We start from the raw sequence: 16130 nt of genomic DNA, 5'->3' as shown, positions 1-16130 counted from the left end.
GTGCATCCTGTTTTCCAACTCATACCGGAGGGCGCAGAGAGGAAGAGAGCAAGTCATGTTCAGCATCTCTTTCAGCACCAGGCACTGGAGAGATGAATTCAGCTCTGTCATAGACTCTAGACAAAAGGACAGTGTTAGAAACCTCTGCGGAAGAGAATGTGGATATGAGGAGAAAGATGAGTCTGAGGGTCTGCAGATTCCATACAGTCTGGCTAAAGGAGTCCAGTGTTCTAAATGTTTTTTCCCATAGAGAAAGGCTCAAACAGACGGACACTTAGCCACTGAGGATCCACACATTTATTTAGATTAGCCCAAACCAGACGCTGTGCCGGAGCTCCTTAAGAACACAGTCTTGCCCCAGTCAGGCTTCCTGGAGGCACAGAAAAGAAACGGTATGTTGTGGCTGTAACAGCAAACACCCAGCGTACATCCAGGTTGCTGAGGCAATCCGCTTCGTACTCCCTGGGTCCTGTGCTGTCACTTCTCTACTTACCCTGCTTTGTTTCTGTGTGCTTGCTGAGAGAGAGGTAGCAGAGCAAGTCCCGCTGACAAGGCTAACCCCACCGTAACATTAACATTAACCCAGAGAGGGAACTGAGGGGTGGCCAGAGAACTGTCTTTGCAAGCCAACTGGCAGAGAGAGCTCTCCTGAGAAGTCTGTGCTTTTAATGCATCCCTGAGGGTTTTTATTTGCTCTATATCAATGATGGACTCAACTAAATGGCTTCTCAGATGGTATTCATCTTCAATTTTCATCAGCCAGGAACTGCAAGTCCAAGGAGACATTGGGAACCAGTTCTCCTTAATTCTCCCACGAGCTGCTTTCTCGCCCCACTCATCAGTTCGCACACAGCATTTCCGCTGTGTGTGATTTAGAGCCTGAAGGAGCTATCCCATTTTAAACGATGATCTGAGTTGCTCTTTGCCAGTAATGTGCTGCTTGGGACCACATACCCACATGTTTAATTATTATTGACACGAAGGTAATGGTGGTTTCTTCTCTCAGAAGGGAAGGAATTCATAAACTTCAAAGTAAAAGACAAGCAAACTGATCTGTTTCTCACCATGCTCATGATTCTGAGGTAGAAACAGTGGACAGCAGCAACTTCCTGTCTCTTTTCCATCCCCCACTCCTGGTGGTTCCCCTGATGCATTTTCTTGTAGCACCTGCCCACCTCCCTCCCACAGAACCCGCTTATTGTCAGGTAGATGTTACTCCTTTTCAGAGGACCATTAGGTTTCATACCCGTCATCAACTTGAGTACAGATAGAGGATGTGACGAAAGTAGTACCATCTATAGTAAATTCCTTCCACGGAGATGATAGCAGCTTACCAAAAAAAGTGGTTAAAAGGAAAGTAGTCACCAATGACTGCATGGTTGAAAGACTCAGGAATACATATCTGTCCCAGACTCAACACTAGCCATAAACATGACCTACTCCATTCAGAACCCCAGTCTCTCTTTCCTTACCTTTGTCAGAGTTGCCCTAATCCTCTCGGGGAGCCTCAATGAGTAGCTGCAAGAATTCAGACATTTCTCAGAGTTAACATCTCAGAAATCTCTGGGAAATGTTCTTGTGGAGGAGCACTGGGAAGGGATATACTTCTCAGGTTTCTGCAGAGTCCATGGTGCTAATCAGGAGTCTCCTCAGGGGGAAAAATAGGGCATGTAATGGCCCGTTCATTCCTGATTCATGCTGTGCACACTTAGAGAGTGCCCACTGTGTGTCAGAAACTGGGCTCCACACTGGCGGGGATGGGGGGGGGGGGGGCGACAAAGACGAGTCAGACTGTTCCCTCCCTCACAGTGCTCTTGGTTTAATGGAGAAACAGATCAGTAAATAGGCACTTACATAACAATACATTAAATGCAATGACGGACGTCAGAACAAGGCGACAGGAATGGATGGATGAATGAATACTTTAAAAGAGGTAGAGAGGATGTGCTTAGCCTTTTAACAAACCGGAGGGGCAAGTCCTCTGGTTTGTTTAAAAGCCTAACAGACAGCTGCAGCTTTCCTGGACTGAGTCAAAGACTGTAGAGTTGCAAGACAAACGATCTGAGTGAAGGCCAGGAGGCTTGGGCTCTTTCCACCCCAGTGCTGACTCCTCACTTAAGCAGTGCTGGGAATCTTGGGGTAAACCGATCACCACCCTGTGCTTCAGGTTTCTCCTTTGCAGAATGGAACTAGCCATTCTGTATTACAGAATTATGTTGGAGAGAAATATGATATTGGATAATAAAAACGGCTTCTCGAATCCATCCTGATGATGACAGTGCCAAGAGCACCTGCAGGGGGAGCCAGCCAAGCCCTGCTCCCTGCAGGCTGTGGCTCCGTCCCCGAATTTTCCAGCTGTGGAGAGAGGGGATGAGTTCTGCCCTTACCTTTCACATCCACCCGGCAGTCCACAGACGCCTCCCCCAGGGGGTTAACTGCCTTGCTGGTGTAGATGCCCCCGTCAAAGGGACCAGGCTTGCGGATTTCTAAAGAGCAGATTCCCAGGTGACTGAGAGCTCTGTACTTGGGGTTGCCTTGGATATCCATCTTGTTCTTCAGCCAGATGATCTTTGGCTGCAAGATAAAGACGAGGGAATGGCACGGGAGTGGTGAGAACCAATTATTCTTTTTGTGCTCAATCCCTGGGACTCCTCGCCTACAAGGCTTGGGGACACACCGGCCAGAAAAGGGGGAGGAGTAGGGTGCCTGAAGAACAGGTGGTACGGAATCTAGAAGAGATAATGGTCTTCTGGAAAGCTCCCCATTCCTTACATTTGGGGAGGGGTTCCCTTTCCAGTACCCTCAAAAGCCTTAAGCTCCTTCTGTTGGTTTAAAAGAGCACCTGAAACCTTGCCTTGTTCATCAAGTATTCCTGACTAGAAAAAAGCTGGGACCTTCTGTTCCATCCTGTGCAAGCAGGTCCCTCATGGATCCCTAAGTACCGGGCCTCAGGATCTCCTCTTTTTTGTATATACATTGTTGAATCATTCATATTCTATTCCCACTGTTGTCCCCTCTGGTTAGAAAGTATCTAGACGGGGCTTGTTGACATTCTCTTTCTGAGATGTTCTCTCCATGTAGTCTGGCCCAGGGCTTCTATGCAAAAGGTACTTGGTAAGGTTCTAGTGATGTTGTATGCAGTATAGGGTACAGAGGTACAGTGACTAGACTGGAAAGGGCCTTGCTAAGGGTCGTGGCCTCAACTCTAGACAGCTGGCATGCAGATGGCCCTGTGCAGGTGAGGCATAGTGGGTGACGGAGGAGAAACCAGGGGACCCCATCACCTCTGCCAGAGGGACAACTTGAAGCTCACGCCCAGCTGCCAGCTGATCAGTAAGTGACAGCTTCATCTACGAGGAACAGACACGAAGAAAGGAAACTGGAAGCCTCATCCACATCAGGCTGTCTTGGACTCTAAGGACCCTGACTGTTCATAACCTGCCTGACGGGCTGCGGAAGGGGCAGGTGGTGGGGATGGAACAACGATGCGGTTAGAATGCTCTTCCCCACCGCGGAGGTTAGGGCAGGAGCAGGGAGCAACGCGGCCCGGCCAGCCTGCGGGACTCCCGCTCACCTTGGGAGAGGCGCAGACACAGCAGAAGAGCTGCGTGTCATAGGCGCTGACCGTCGTGCGGTCTGCCAAAGCCTGGGTGAACTTTGGGGCTTCAGAGAAATCTCGCTGCGCAAACCCCTCGGTCTTGCAAGCAGTCTCTGAGGGGACCAAGAAGGGCCACGCTGTAGTGCCTGAGATCCTCACCCCTCCTCAACTCTTCATCCTCAACCCTTCCCAGCTCCCAGGCCCCAGGCCCCACCTGCTTTCTGGATGTGCACAAGGTCAGCAGTGATGGGGGCGGTCTCACTGAGCCCACGCTGGTTCTCAGCAAAGACTCAAAAGGCATAGGAGTTGCCCATGATAAGCTTGGAGACCGTGAAGCTGGTGCCTTGATAACGCTCCAGCACTGGGAACCACAGCTTTGGGGTCCCAAGAAGATGCCATGAATGAGACCCCTGTTTTGTGAACTCACTCCACCTCAGCCCACCGCATGGAGCTACAGAGCCCCATTCCAGAATGCATTATTCCTCTCTCTCCACACTCCCTCCCAGCTGGGCCTCACCCCAGATTTTGTGTCAGCACGGTGCACGGTGTATCCCAGGAGTGCTGTGTTGCCTGTGTCTTGGGAGAGGTGTCCACTCCAGAGTAGCACTGGAGCCCCAAACATCCACCAACTTGATAGTCTGAGGAGGGCCTGGCCTCTCTGAAAGAGACAAGCATGGCAGCAGGCATGGTACAACTCCCACATATGCCTGGGGTTCACTTCGGGAGTGCCCTTCCCCTTCTCTGCTCAGCTATGCCTCCCCTCCCCCACCACCGTGACCCTCGCCGTGGGGAGTCACCCCGGCTTCCCCAGCTCTCTGTGATGGCCCCGCTTTAGCCTGGAGAAGGAGCCCCTGAGGACCACCACTCTCCCACTCCCCGCACTGTTACCGATCACCAGGATGTCAGTGGTGGCAGTGGTCTCCAGCTCTCCCAGTTGCACACTGAGCTGGTAGCGACCCGAGTCGCACGTTGGGCTTCTCGGTTGAAGAGGATGGAGTCCTGCTCCCCATTCCGCACACTCACACGGCTGGCATCCAAGACACAGCCATCATGTGTCCAGGTGGCTCGAGGTTTGGGTTTGCCCTAAGAAATGGGAAAAAGCTGTGAGCAACCCCAAGAGGCCTCGTGACCCTCCCTGCTGCAATGGGGGGTCAGAGTCACCCCAGGTCCTCATGGTGACCTGACTTGAACTGCAAATGCTTTGAGTTAGAAATTGGTGGACTGTCCCAGGGGACTCACCTCTTTCATCAACAGCCTAAGGATCATGGGAGGAGCGAAGGGATTGGCTTTGAGTTTCCCACCCTCTGAGAGTTTAGGTCACCTGGGGCACCTGGGGCTAACCATAGCTGCCTAAACTCCCCAGAGCCCTCTGAACCGAAAGTTCCCAGACCTCTGCTGACTGAAGGACATAGGTTCGCCTCAGTTCGTCACATGGGGCATGCCCAACCCAAACCCTACCTCAGGAGTGCAGATGGAAGGGTCATTCTGCCTCAGGCTTCTGGTGACATGGCCCCCTCCATTTCAGGCCACGACGACTGCCTCAGTGCCAGCAAGACTCTTAGTATCTGTTTCCAAATCAAAACCCTGGCCTGGTCCCAGCATGAACTCAACATGGACCCAGCATGGGACCAGCATGATCACCTGGAATGGGATTAGTAGGTTCACAGTGTCTCCGACCTTCTGGATATAGGTCTGCCTCAAGGTCCGAGGTAGCCAGATCTTGGGGTGCTCTGAGTGATGGAAGGAAAGAAAACAGTGGGTGGTGAGCCTCCTAGGGTGGGAGGGGCAGAGCTCAGAGGAAGTGGACACCATCTGCCTGTGCCCCATGGGCAGATGACCCACGTGCTCAGCAAATCCGTCCTCTCCCAGGGAATGGGAAGCTTGCTCCCATTGTCTCGCTGGGATTTAGGGCAGAGTGATTGGCTGAAAGATCCCCTCGAGAGCATTCAAGTCTTGGCAGAAACCACTGGAGTGTGAGCCTGACGCTTACTTCTTTTATTTTTTTTTAAAGATTTTATTTATTTATTAAAGAGAGAGAGAGAGAGAGAGCACAAGCAGCGGGAGCGGCAGGCAGAGGGAGAAGCAGGCTCCTCGCCGAGCAAGGAGCCCGATGTGGGACTCGATCCCAGGACCCCGGGATCACGACCCGAGCTGAAGGCAGAGGTTTAACCAACTGAGCCACCCAGGCGTCCCAACGCTCACTTCTTTTAATGGGTAACTCTCAACTACTGACTTTTCATCAACCGAGATTTCTTTTTTCTGTTTGTGCACGTGTGGTTTGTCTTTCTCCCCCTTCCCTACATTTGTCCTCAACAACGCTTTTATCAAAGCCGCTTTCAGTGTTAGTCTTGACCTCCAAGTGTCAGCCCTGCTTCCCAGCTTGATGCCAGAGTTGAAGAGAAAGCTTTCCACTCGCAGGCAGAGTGACACTGGACCACTAGGGCAGCCCTGACGTCACTGCTCGGGGAGCTGGCACCTGGGTCCCTTCCTCTGCGCGCTGCCCCGCTCGGGCGCCTGCGCCGTGCTCTTCCAGTTCATGGGCCATCGCTTTGTATGGACAGACTCGGGGAAAGACTAGGCCCGCTGCTCGCTGCTCCGTGATCTCCCAGGCGTGTCCAGTGAGAAGAGGGGTTAGTCTCTGTCCCTTGACTTCCAGGATGGAGGCAGGAGATGCTCAGGAAAGTGCTGAGTGTAAGGTGTGGAGGCCACCCAGCTGTGACCTCTCTCCTCTCAGGGAGCCTCGGGCTGCCTTGGCTGAGAAAGTGCAAGCATCCCACCCGGCTTCCCTTGGGAGCCTGGCTGAGGTGACACCATTTTCCAGCTTTCTGGGGCTCTGGCCTCTCCTTGGGCAGAGATGGTCCCCTGCTGCTGTCGTCTTAAGTGGAATTGCGAGAGCGCTTCAGGTCCCACCAACTCCCCGGCCTCTTCCCACAATTCATCCGAGCAGTTGTAAACCTCACCCAGTTCACAACTGTGGCAAACAGTGGAATGGTTTGACAGAGGTTTCCAAACTTTCTGATAACATTTCCCGGCAAATACATTCCTGAGCATTCTACCGCAGCGTATGTGTGTTTACTTAAAAGTTGGACTGTTTAAATATGTACGTTATACACTGCAAACTTCTGCGCGGTGAACTTTAAAATAAAGTAAATAGAGTTTCCACTATGTTCTTCCTGCACCTCCGTTTGTAGCCCACTGTTTAGAGACCAGGACCTTCCCTCCCGCAGTCTGCCCCCATCACCGTCTCGAGATCACTTTTGGCCCCTGTAAGTGAATATAAACACGGACACTCAGCTCATGCTGTCCATGTTATTGATCTAGCTTCCTTTCTCGCTGCAAGGCTTACATTTCCCCCTGGGTGGTACAGTCTTGGACTGCACCTCACCCCGGCCCCTGGCAAAAGCAGGAACTAAATGACGCAGGGCCTCAGTGCTCTGAGCCACTGTCCTGCCTGTGCGGCTCAGGGCCGGTCGCCTCCGGAAGAACACCACAGCGACCGAGCCCTGGCAGCTGAAAGACACTGCTCTGCTTGCCCTCTGTTCAACTTTGGCGGTTTGGAGGGGGGTGGGGCATGAAAAACAGAAGAAGTGTTTGTGTGATGTGTTCCCTCCTGTGGCCATCTTGGCGAGCAACGAAGGAGTTGAGAACAAGCGGATATGACTTAAGGGTTTTCTGGAAAAAGAGGGCGGCAATTGAAAAGGGGGGTCAAAACCTCATCTTGTTGGGCTTGGTTCCCGACTGTTGGGTGGGGAAATAGCCCTTCATGCTCGCTGGGGAAAAGCCAGCTTTGCTGTCTCCTACTCTGCCTGCTTGACACAGAAGGACCTGGATGAGCCGCCGGAGCAAGGAGACGGGGGGGAAAGGCCTCGGAGGGAGAAACACTTTTGTGAAGTTAGGCTGCCTCCCCATCTGGAAGAGTATGCCTGCAGGACCAGTTCTCCGAGTATCTGCCCGCTTCCGGGCCCTCCCCTGGCCACTGGGGCCTGGGCACCAGTCAGGGCCCTGGCGGTGATCTCGCCCTCAGGAGGAGGAGGCAAAGAAGGGAAGGCAGAGGGATACCCTCAAGAACTGAACAGGTTGGGGTGAGGAAAGGAGCCCGGTCGTCACGCCTGGAAGATGTGCTGTCCGAGCCCTGCTCAGACCTCAGGTGGGAAATGGGCTTTTCTAGAGATAGGTGCAGGCTGACGTATTTATTTGTGCCCACTGGTGCTTCTTGTGCTTCTTAGACAACTACCTTGGAAGATGTTAGCATTGTTGCACCTGAACGGAAGAGAACGATCAAAGAAATAGGTTTATGTGGAACGTAAAGTAAGATGGTGGCCTAGAAGGACGATGAGCAGAACGGCCCTGAGATGCACAGGGGACCCCAGCGCGAGCAGAGAGACAGAGGAGAAGGGCTGACAGCTGGGGCGACAGTCTCTTCCTCCCTGGAGGGGGGCGGGCTCCCCTGCCAGTTCTTTGCTGATAAGCGGGCTTCCCTGACAAGATGATGAACTGACAGGGAACAAACTTAGTAGAATGTTGTGAGTCTGAGGATTAGTAGGTGAGGATTCGGCTGCCAGCAGGCTCCCAGCCCCCAGGGGGAGAAAGAGGGTGGGCTTGAGGCCAAAGCAGCTGACAAAGTGCGGGAGGTGGCAGGGGGAGTATTTGGCAGCTGCAGGTACCCGGGCAGCAGAATGCTCTTTTCCAGCTCCACCCAGGCCCTCTCGTGTGCCTGAACAAGCGAGCAGTCTGCCCCTTTGCTAAGAATGTTAATCGGAGGGCTCATTTGGGGCATCTCTTTTCACACATTCGCGATCAAGAGAGGTCTTGATTGTACCGACCTTGGGGGAACGTGGCTTTTCCCTGACGCCCAAGGTCTTTCTGCTCCTCAGATGCCCAGGACGGATGTGAACCAAAGATGAGAGCCCTACGGCACAGCCTGGGTTCCCTGAGACCAGTTTGAGACTTTGAGTGTGGTTTTCTTTCATCATAGAGTCTTGGGGGAAAGGCATTTTGAGAAAAGTCCTTTGAGAGACATTGGCTTCTGAGCTGTGGGGCTCTCAGCATGGCCTTTCTCTCAGACAGAATGCTGTCTAATTCTTCCTCGAAAATTAGCAGAGAAGGAGACTACTACTTAAAGTCCAAAGATCTTGACTCCTCTGGATTGGAAAATTCCTCTTAATTCTACCCTAATTTCATTCTGAAGTTTATGCCCATTTCCTTATTCGATGTTCATGGGAAATAAGTGTTCATATTCTCTCAAAATTTCCCTTCATGCCGTTAAAGACTTTCTTCCAGCACTTTCTTAAGGGCTGTGTAGTTCACGTTGATATGATTACTTATGGCCTGGAGTGTGAAGGAATTAAGACAGACACATTGAAAGAACAAAGGGTGTGTGTGTGTGCGCATGCACCTATGTGTGAGATAGAGTGTGTGTGCAAGTGTGCGAGACTGTGAGCATGTGTGTGTGCATGCATGTGCCTGTGTGAGTGAATGGCTACCCAAAAAGAGCAAATGCACAAGGCAAGCTATGGCTTTGAAACAGTATGTGGCCTTGGCCTTATCAGAAACTTGTCTGGAGGGCACCTGGGTGGCTCAGTCGTTAAACGTCTGCCTTCGGCTCAGGTCATAATCCCAGGGTCCTGGGATCGAGCCCTGCATTGGGCTCCCTGCTCAGTGGAGAGCCTGCGTCTCCCTCTGCCCCTCTCCCTGCTTGTGTGCTCTCGCTCTCTCTCTCTCTCAAAAATAAATGATCTTGGGGCACTTGGGTGGCTCAGTCGGTTAAGCATCTGCCTTCAGCTCAGGTCATGATCTTAGGGTCCTGGATCGAGGCCCGCGTTGGGCTCCCTGCTCAGTGGGGAGTCTGCTTCTCCCTCTCCCTCTGCCTTCCACTCTGCCTACTTGTGCCCTCCATCTCTCTGTCAAATAAATAAATAAAATCTTTTAAAATAAATAAATAAAACAAATGATCTTAAAAAAAAAAAAGAAAAGAAACTTGTCTGGAGGAGCACCATAGGAAAGGTGACTTCCGAAGCACTTGTGAAAGACAGGAGTGTCAGCTTCATGAAGACTGTGAAACTAAGGTCAGAAAAAAACAGAAGGACATAGAATCAGGCAAACACTTGCCTGAGATTTGTGGCAGAGCCACAAGAGGGGAGAGGCCTGGGGCCTGGAATTATTGCATGCAGAACTACTTTTAATAGAAATAAATAGAGAAACTTTTTAATAGAAATGAACATCTATTGTTTTTGAGCCTTCAGTTCTGAGGCCTATTTGTTACATGGACGGGCATTCCCTGACAAGCACGCTCTCTGCCCCTAGAGCTCTGCTCTCCAGCACCAGCGACCCTGCGCACCACTGAGATCTCCACTCCGTGCCTTTCCACCCCTGCACTCCCTGTCGTCCTCTCGGTTACCACTCTCTCTCCCACCCAACTTGCAGTCCGGTCATTACACCCACTCCCTTGTGTACCCGCTCAGATCCCTTAATCCTCTGGTACTGCACTGCGCTCTCCTAGCCATGGCCAACCCCAGTGAAATGCTTTCCAGCCACTCAGTGCCCACATCTGCACACTGGGGAAAAATACAAGCGAGGCTGACTGTAGGCTGATGGCCACTAACTCCCCAATGGCCCCCTGGCAATTCTTCCAGACTTCCTAGGTCCACCCAGCCTCCTTATTCTCCTGGGTGACAACTGGACACCTTCCTCTTCTAAAACCCCCATACCTTCTCCCTCATCCTCATCCTCAATTGATGACCTTGCTAGTGTTTCAGGCCTGCCTATAGCTTATTCTTAACTCAGGAGTCAGAAAAAACCTTAAAACCTATATCTGATCATGTCGGTTCTCACTTAAAACCCTGCCCAGGCTGCCCATCAGTCTCGGAGTTGAGCCAGTCTTCACAAGGGTACTGCTAGCTCTCTGCCCCCAAACCTACCATTATCTCCCTTGCGCTGCTACAGGCACAGTGGCCCCGATCCATAGGGCACACTCCTGCCTCAGGGCCTTGGCACTGACTGTTCTCTCTGCATGGGAAACATTCACCTCAAATATCTGCATGCATTGTTCTCTCATCTCCTTTAAGTTGCTGCTTAAATAGCACCTTGTTAATGAGACTGTCACTGAATATCCTGTTTAAAATAGCAAACATATTTCCCACACCCAGCACTTTCTGTCCTCCTCTGCTTCATTTTTCAGCACATTTCTGACATATTACATATCTTGTTTATTTATTGTCTATCTCCTTACACTAGAATGGAACCTCCACAAGGGGAGTTATTTTTGCCTATTTTATTTCTGTAGCAGTGCCTGGCACATAATAGGCATAAAAGAAATATTTGTAGAAGGAAGAAAGAGGTTAGGAAAGGAGGAGGGAGGGAAGAAGGAAAAAAGGAAGGAAGGTTGCTCCCAGGCACGGGCTCCAGCTTCCCAAGCCTGGAAGACACAGAATAGTTTGGACTGAAAGGAGATGCAGTTACTCTGAAATCAGCAGATGGACCCTTCCTCTGGGTCTCAGAGTCTCCTCTTCTTCACGGCAGGGGTGCAGCCTGTCCGCCAGCCTCCCACCGATGCTGCCTCCAGGACCCAGTGCCTCCGCGTAGTGCTGAGGATACACTGAAATTGTTTCCCAGTGCCGGCCACCTACTTCTGCTTATTTAGCCACAGAGCAGGCTTTCTTGACTAAAAGCTCAGTGTTGGCCAGTTGCAGGTTATTTTGATGTTGCAGATGAATTTCCGCCTCTGGTGCCTACTCCGTTTCCCATGCACACACACGCTCACTGAGGGGCCCCTCTCGGTCCCGTGGTGCTCCCCATCAGGTAGAGGAGGCATTAAGAGGAAGAAAAAGTTCTTGGAGCTCACAGGGACTTAGGGACCATCTAGGCCAGGTCCATGGCACCCTGAAGGACCTTTGAATGGGCTTCAGGGATTCTGTGAGCTCCCTGAACTTGTTCGAGTATTTTTCCTGGAATAAGATTCCACAGACAGCATCAGATTTTCCTAGGGGTCCATAGCCATCAAAAGGTTATCCTTCAATTTACAAATGAGAAAATGGAAGCCCAGAGAAGGGCACCGACTTGCCTAGGGTTACAGGACAGAGCTAGGATTTGAACTCCTATCTTCTCTAAGCAGATAACAGAATCGAACATGCTTTGCGAAGTATCACAAGCAGTGCTTACTATCACTGACCTCTGGAAGGCTAATGAATCGAGCTGCTGGCGCTGGTGGTCCTGAGACGGGGGCTCTTGAGGCTGCACTGTGGCGGCCGGCCAGGGGCTGTCAGGAGCCCAGGGCCCACAGCATCCACTCACAGCCAGAGGGAGGAGCGTGGGTGAGTTGGATGCCCTCCCCCAGGGTCTTAGGGAGATCAGCCAAGCCGGGAGTCAGCAGTCCCGGCTCTCATTTTCACTCTGTGGCTTATTCCCTGGACCTTTTGGGGAAGGAACTGGTTTTCTGCCTCAAGACCATTCCAGCCTAATGTGCTCACAATAACTTCTGTTACCCCAAGCTCCTTTTCAATGGAGCAAATTCAACCGGCTCTCTGCCTGTGACATTCAAACAGCTCCCGAAAATTCAGCGTCTCCCAGGAGGATGAGAAGAGGCAGCCAACTTTCCCTACCCAGCCCCATTTGCAGGTAGACTCAGTCTTCACTCCTGCCTTGGAAATATCTTATTATCTATTCGCATCTTAGTTTGACCTCTTCCAAGGCACTTTGGATCATCTCAACAATTCTTTCAACTGCCCTGCTAGACAGGTATTCTTACCATTTTACAGGGAGGAAATTGAAACTGAGCAGTTGGTTGGCTTGTCCAAGGGCACAGAGCTGCCGGAGGGGGCACTGGTCACAGTCTAGATCACGTCTTCTCCTACCTCTCCCTACTCTGGGGTTCCATGAGCTGCTTGCTTGCGGTCTTTGCATCCCCTGCACTCAAGATTGTCAAGGGGCCTAAAGCACAGACTTTGTGCAGGTAACCGTCTTAAATGTGCGAGGTGCCTGTGGTCCCTCCTCCCAGTTACCGCACAGGAGAAGGAAAAAGCCTGGCTCCTGCCTTCCATCTCTAGCCGGCCGAGCCAGGCACAGTGGCAACAGCCCAAGTGAACATCACAGAGCTCGCAGAGCTGTTAGCTGCAGAGGCCTCAGCCAGGGGCAGCTGCGGAGTGGGCGGCTGGGCCGCCAGCAGGGACACCCGGGCCTGGCAGGGCCACCCACCACCTCCTGGCTCAAAAGTGCCTCTTTGCTTAGAGGCCCACAGACACCACTGTGGAAGGGAGGCCAATGGTCCTCCTTCGTCCATGGGGCTCGGGACCTGAGAGGCTGGGGTTTTCCCTGGGAGCCAGCTGGAGTGTTAGGGTAGGTCCTGGACCCCCAGCACTGCCCAGGGAGAGGCAGAGTGTCATGCACTGCTTGTTCACCACCCAGCCTCTTGGTTGCTAGAAGCTTTTCATCTCCCCCTTCTAATGCAGACGGCCACCTTCGCACCCCTCATTCCCTTCCTAGCTGGTATTAGTCTATCTGGTCCTCGGTCCCCGGGACAGACATTTTATACAGGTACAAATATAAACAGATCACTTTTAGTCACTGTGAAGTGCCACAAACACCATTCACTGACTTCTCAGCTAAAAAGCACAAACCTAGCAGAGACACTTGAGCAGCAAATAAGAATCCACCAAGGAAAGGGGTGGGGGCTCCAACTAATGCTCCTCCGTCCCAGGTACCACCCATGAAGTCGCTCACCTCTGCACAAAGCTAAGGAGGTGCAGCCAGGTGTTAGGGAGACCTCCCAACTCCTACCATCCCAGCCGTCTCACCCTTCCCAGCCCCCCAGGTCACCGTCTGTAAGGGACAGGAGCTGGGGAATGGGGCAGCCGGACTCTTGTTGAGATAAAGCCGGGGGTCCTTCAGCATCGGCTGGGCTCATTTCTTTCACCTTCAGTGTGGATCCCGAGGCCGCCTCCAGAGCTGTGGCTGCTTCCATGCTGGGCCACCCCAAGGCTGGGCTCCAGCGGGAGATTTTCACTGTTGGTGGTGAGGGAGGGGCTAAGCACCTGCTCTCCAGCCCGGTCTCCCAGGGTCCCAGCCACAGGCTTATGTAACTGGCCTGGCCTTCTCCCACCCGGCTACTCTCAGCAGAAGGGCTGAAGCAGGGACTGGGGAAGAGAGGGACATCAGACAGCAGCCCAGAATAGCCGCAGGAGGACTGAAGGGGCAGCCCTCGTACAGCACTGCGGAGGGAGGGGAGGGCCTGAGCTTCTAACAGCTCCCCTGACTGCACGCACAGACCACACAATGGGGCCCTGGCTCAGCAGGCTTAGCAGATTCACAGGCACACCTTTAAGGGCTCCTTCTCTCTCTCTGCTCCACAGTCAGCGAGCTGTAAGGTCTTGCCAACTCGCCCTTTTCGGGGGTCTGTCCCCATCCCCTCCGTCTAACCCCCTAGTGGCAGTGGAAGGCGGAGTCCGCACTCCGGAGCCAGACTACCTGGCCTCCCATTTGGCTCCATCACCCACCAGCCTGTGTGACTTGCCACATATCACATCTCTCTCGGGTCTGTTTCCCCACCTGTAAAACAGAGAGGATAATGACCATAGGGTTGTCGCGAGGATTACGAGAGGTAATCTGTGTAAAGCGCTTAGCAGAATGTAGCCGACGAAGTGCTCCATAAATGTGAGCTATTTTTAGGTCAGGCCGGCATGTGGCCCTCTGAGATAAAGCACCAGCAAAGTGAGAGGCGGCCTGGGGCAGGAGGCCGGAGGACGTGTGTGTGACTTCTGGCTGTGCCACTCACTCATGAGCTAGGTGACCTTGGGCAAATCACGAACTCTGAACCCCAGGGCCCTGGGCTCTGAGACCAGGGATGATGATGCCATGACTGTGTTGAGGAGAAAATGATTAAGTGGAAGGAAGTGGCCAGACCACCGTGTTAGTTACATACTAAAGGTCCTGCATGATGTCTCGGCTCACCAAGCCATCATTCCTCATGTTCTGTACCCTGCATCTAAATGGTTTCCTATCATATCCTCACTTCAGTAGCTCCAGAAACCAGCATCCCCTCCCGTGTGTGTGTGTGTGTGTGTGTGTGTGTGTGTGTGTGTGTAAAGACGTTACTTTTTAGAGCAGTTTTAGGTTCCCAGTAAAGTTGAATGGAAAGTACAGAGTTCCCACATACCCGCTTCCTCCTTCCCACCACCCTTTTCTTTTATGGAAAAAAAAAAGATGAGTGTGGTTGAATGAATGGGCTCTTTACACTCATTTTTCCCCTTTAGCCCTCAATTTGGAGGCCGAGTCGATAGGATCCCAGGCGCCTGTGCTCCTATGGGGTGTGAAATCTCCTCTTTGCAGCTTGTATCGGGGCTGAGGGCCAGGACAGCCTGCAGACACACTTCCGGCCCAGGAACCTATTTATCAGGAGCTGGGATGGCAGAGGAAGGCGCTACGGAGCTTGACCTCTGAGGCCGCACTTGCGCCCCATCGGAACTAGTGTGAAGGCCTCTGCCCGATTTCTCTTGCCTGACCCAGCCAAAGCCCTTGTAAGCACCGAGTCCCCACACCAGGTGGTATGAAATTGGCCTAGACTTTCATTCTGAGCCCGTTGTTGCAATAAAGGTGTAAAAGAATCAAGTTAAAAATGCAGACTCCTAGGGTCTGTCCATTACAAAGTCTAATTTAATGGGTCTGGGTGGGGTCCAGGAATCTGCATTTGAATAAGCAACCTAGTGATTCTGGTGCAGTCTTTGGACACTAGGTTGGCTAGACTTCCTGAAAATAAAACTACCATACACGATCTCCTGGAGGAGGAACTCCTTGGCCAGATAGCCGGAGCCAGGGACAGCTCCTCTGAAGGAGCCGGCTCCTTCAGAGCAAGGTCTTCTGCCTTGTCGTCTTCAGATCATGATGTCAGAGTAAGTATTCATTGGAAATGTCCCCCAGGATGGCAGGCTGAGAAGCAGTCTTCAAGGCTTGGCTCAAGGCTCAAGGGAGGACGGGAACCTCTCCTAAAAGAAATATTTGGGGAGAAAGGAAAGCCGCAACTCTTTGAAAGGTCCTTCAATGAGACGGACCAGGCAGGACTATGAGCAAGAACCGCAAGAGAAATCTAAGAGAGGCAGCTGGGAAGGTACTGAACTTAAGCTTTCAGTGTTGTCCCTTGTCAAACCTGCCTGAGGAACAGCTAATTCGGGACAATCACTCTATGCTGCTGTGTCCAGAGGAAGTGGGTAGCACTCACACCCTGAGAGGGCGTGTGGTGTAAGAACGGGGAAGCTGGTGCTACAAATACCCATGGGAGGTAGACCTTTAGGGGCGTAAAGAACAAGAAAAACTAAGTTTTCCCCCACAACTTACCTAATACTTCTCATGCTACCAAGGCAGTCCTGGCTCTTTACCTGGCTTATTCTCTGGTTGCTGGAGTTTGATTTCTGAAGCTAGAAACACTGGGAAATCTATCACGGCAACAAAATGTAGCTAGTCATTTTGATAGGTCAGGTAACAAAGTCCAGTCTGTTTTATTTCTAACCCAAATATTGCAAATATACAGAAAATTACCAGTACAAAG

At 52.0% G+C, this 16130-nt stretch overlaps 1 protein-coding gene across 1 annotated transcript; it reads right to left on the bottom strand.

Annotated features, from left to right (window-relative positions):
• Positions 1-1774: 1774 nt before the first annotated feature.
• Positions 1775-15958, bottom strand: MYBPHL (myosin binding protein H like). The gene is given in 10 exon segments (XM_028101945.2): positions 1775-2574; positions 3575-3711; positions 3813-3972; positions 4116-4181; positions 4183-4256; positions 4487-4564; positions 4567-4681; positions 5240-5328; positions 13409-13594; positions 14057-15958. Coding segments are annotated over 10 exon segments (1290 nt in total). The 5' UTR covers positions 14079-15958; the 3' UTR covers positions 1775-2211.
• Positions 15959-16130: the final 172 nt, after the last annotated feature.

This window comes from Eumetopias jubatus, unplaced genomic scaffold (genome assembly GCF_037043125.1).
Source record: "Eumetopias jubatus isolate StellerSeaLion01/CBP00866 unplaced genomic scaffold, mEumJub1_p1.0 scaffold_4, whole genome shotgun sequence".
NCBI lineage: Eukaryota > Metazoa > Chordata > Mammalia > Carnivora > Otariidae > Eumetopias > Eumetopias jubatus.
The sequence above is the reverse complement of the archived record's forward strand: the minus strand, read 5'-3'. Positions and strand labels throughout refer to the sequence as shown.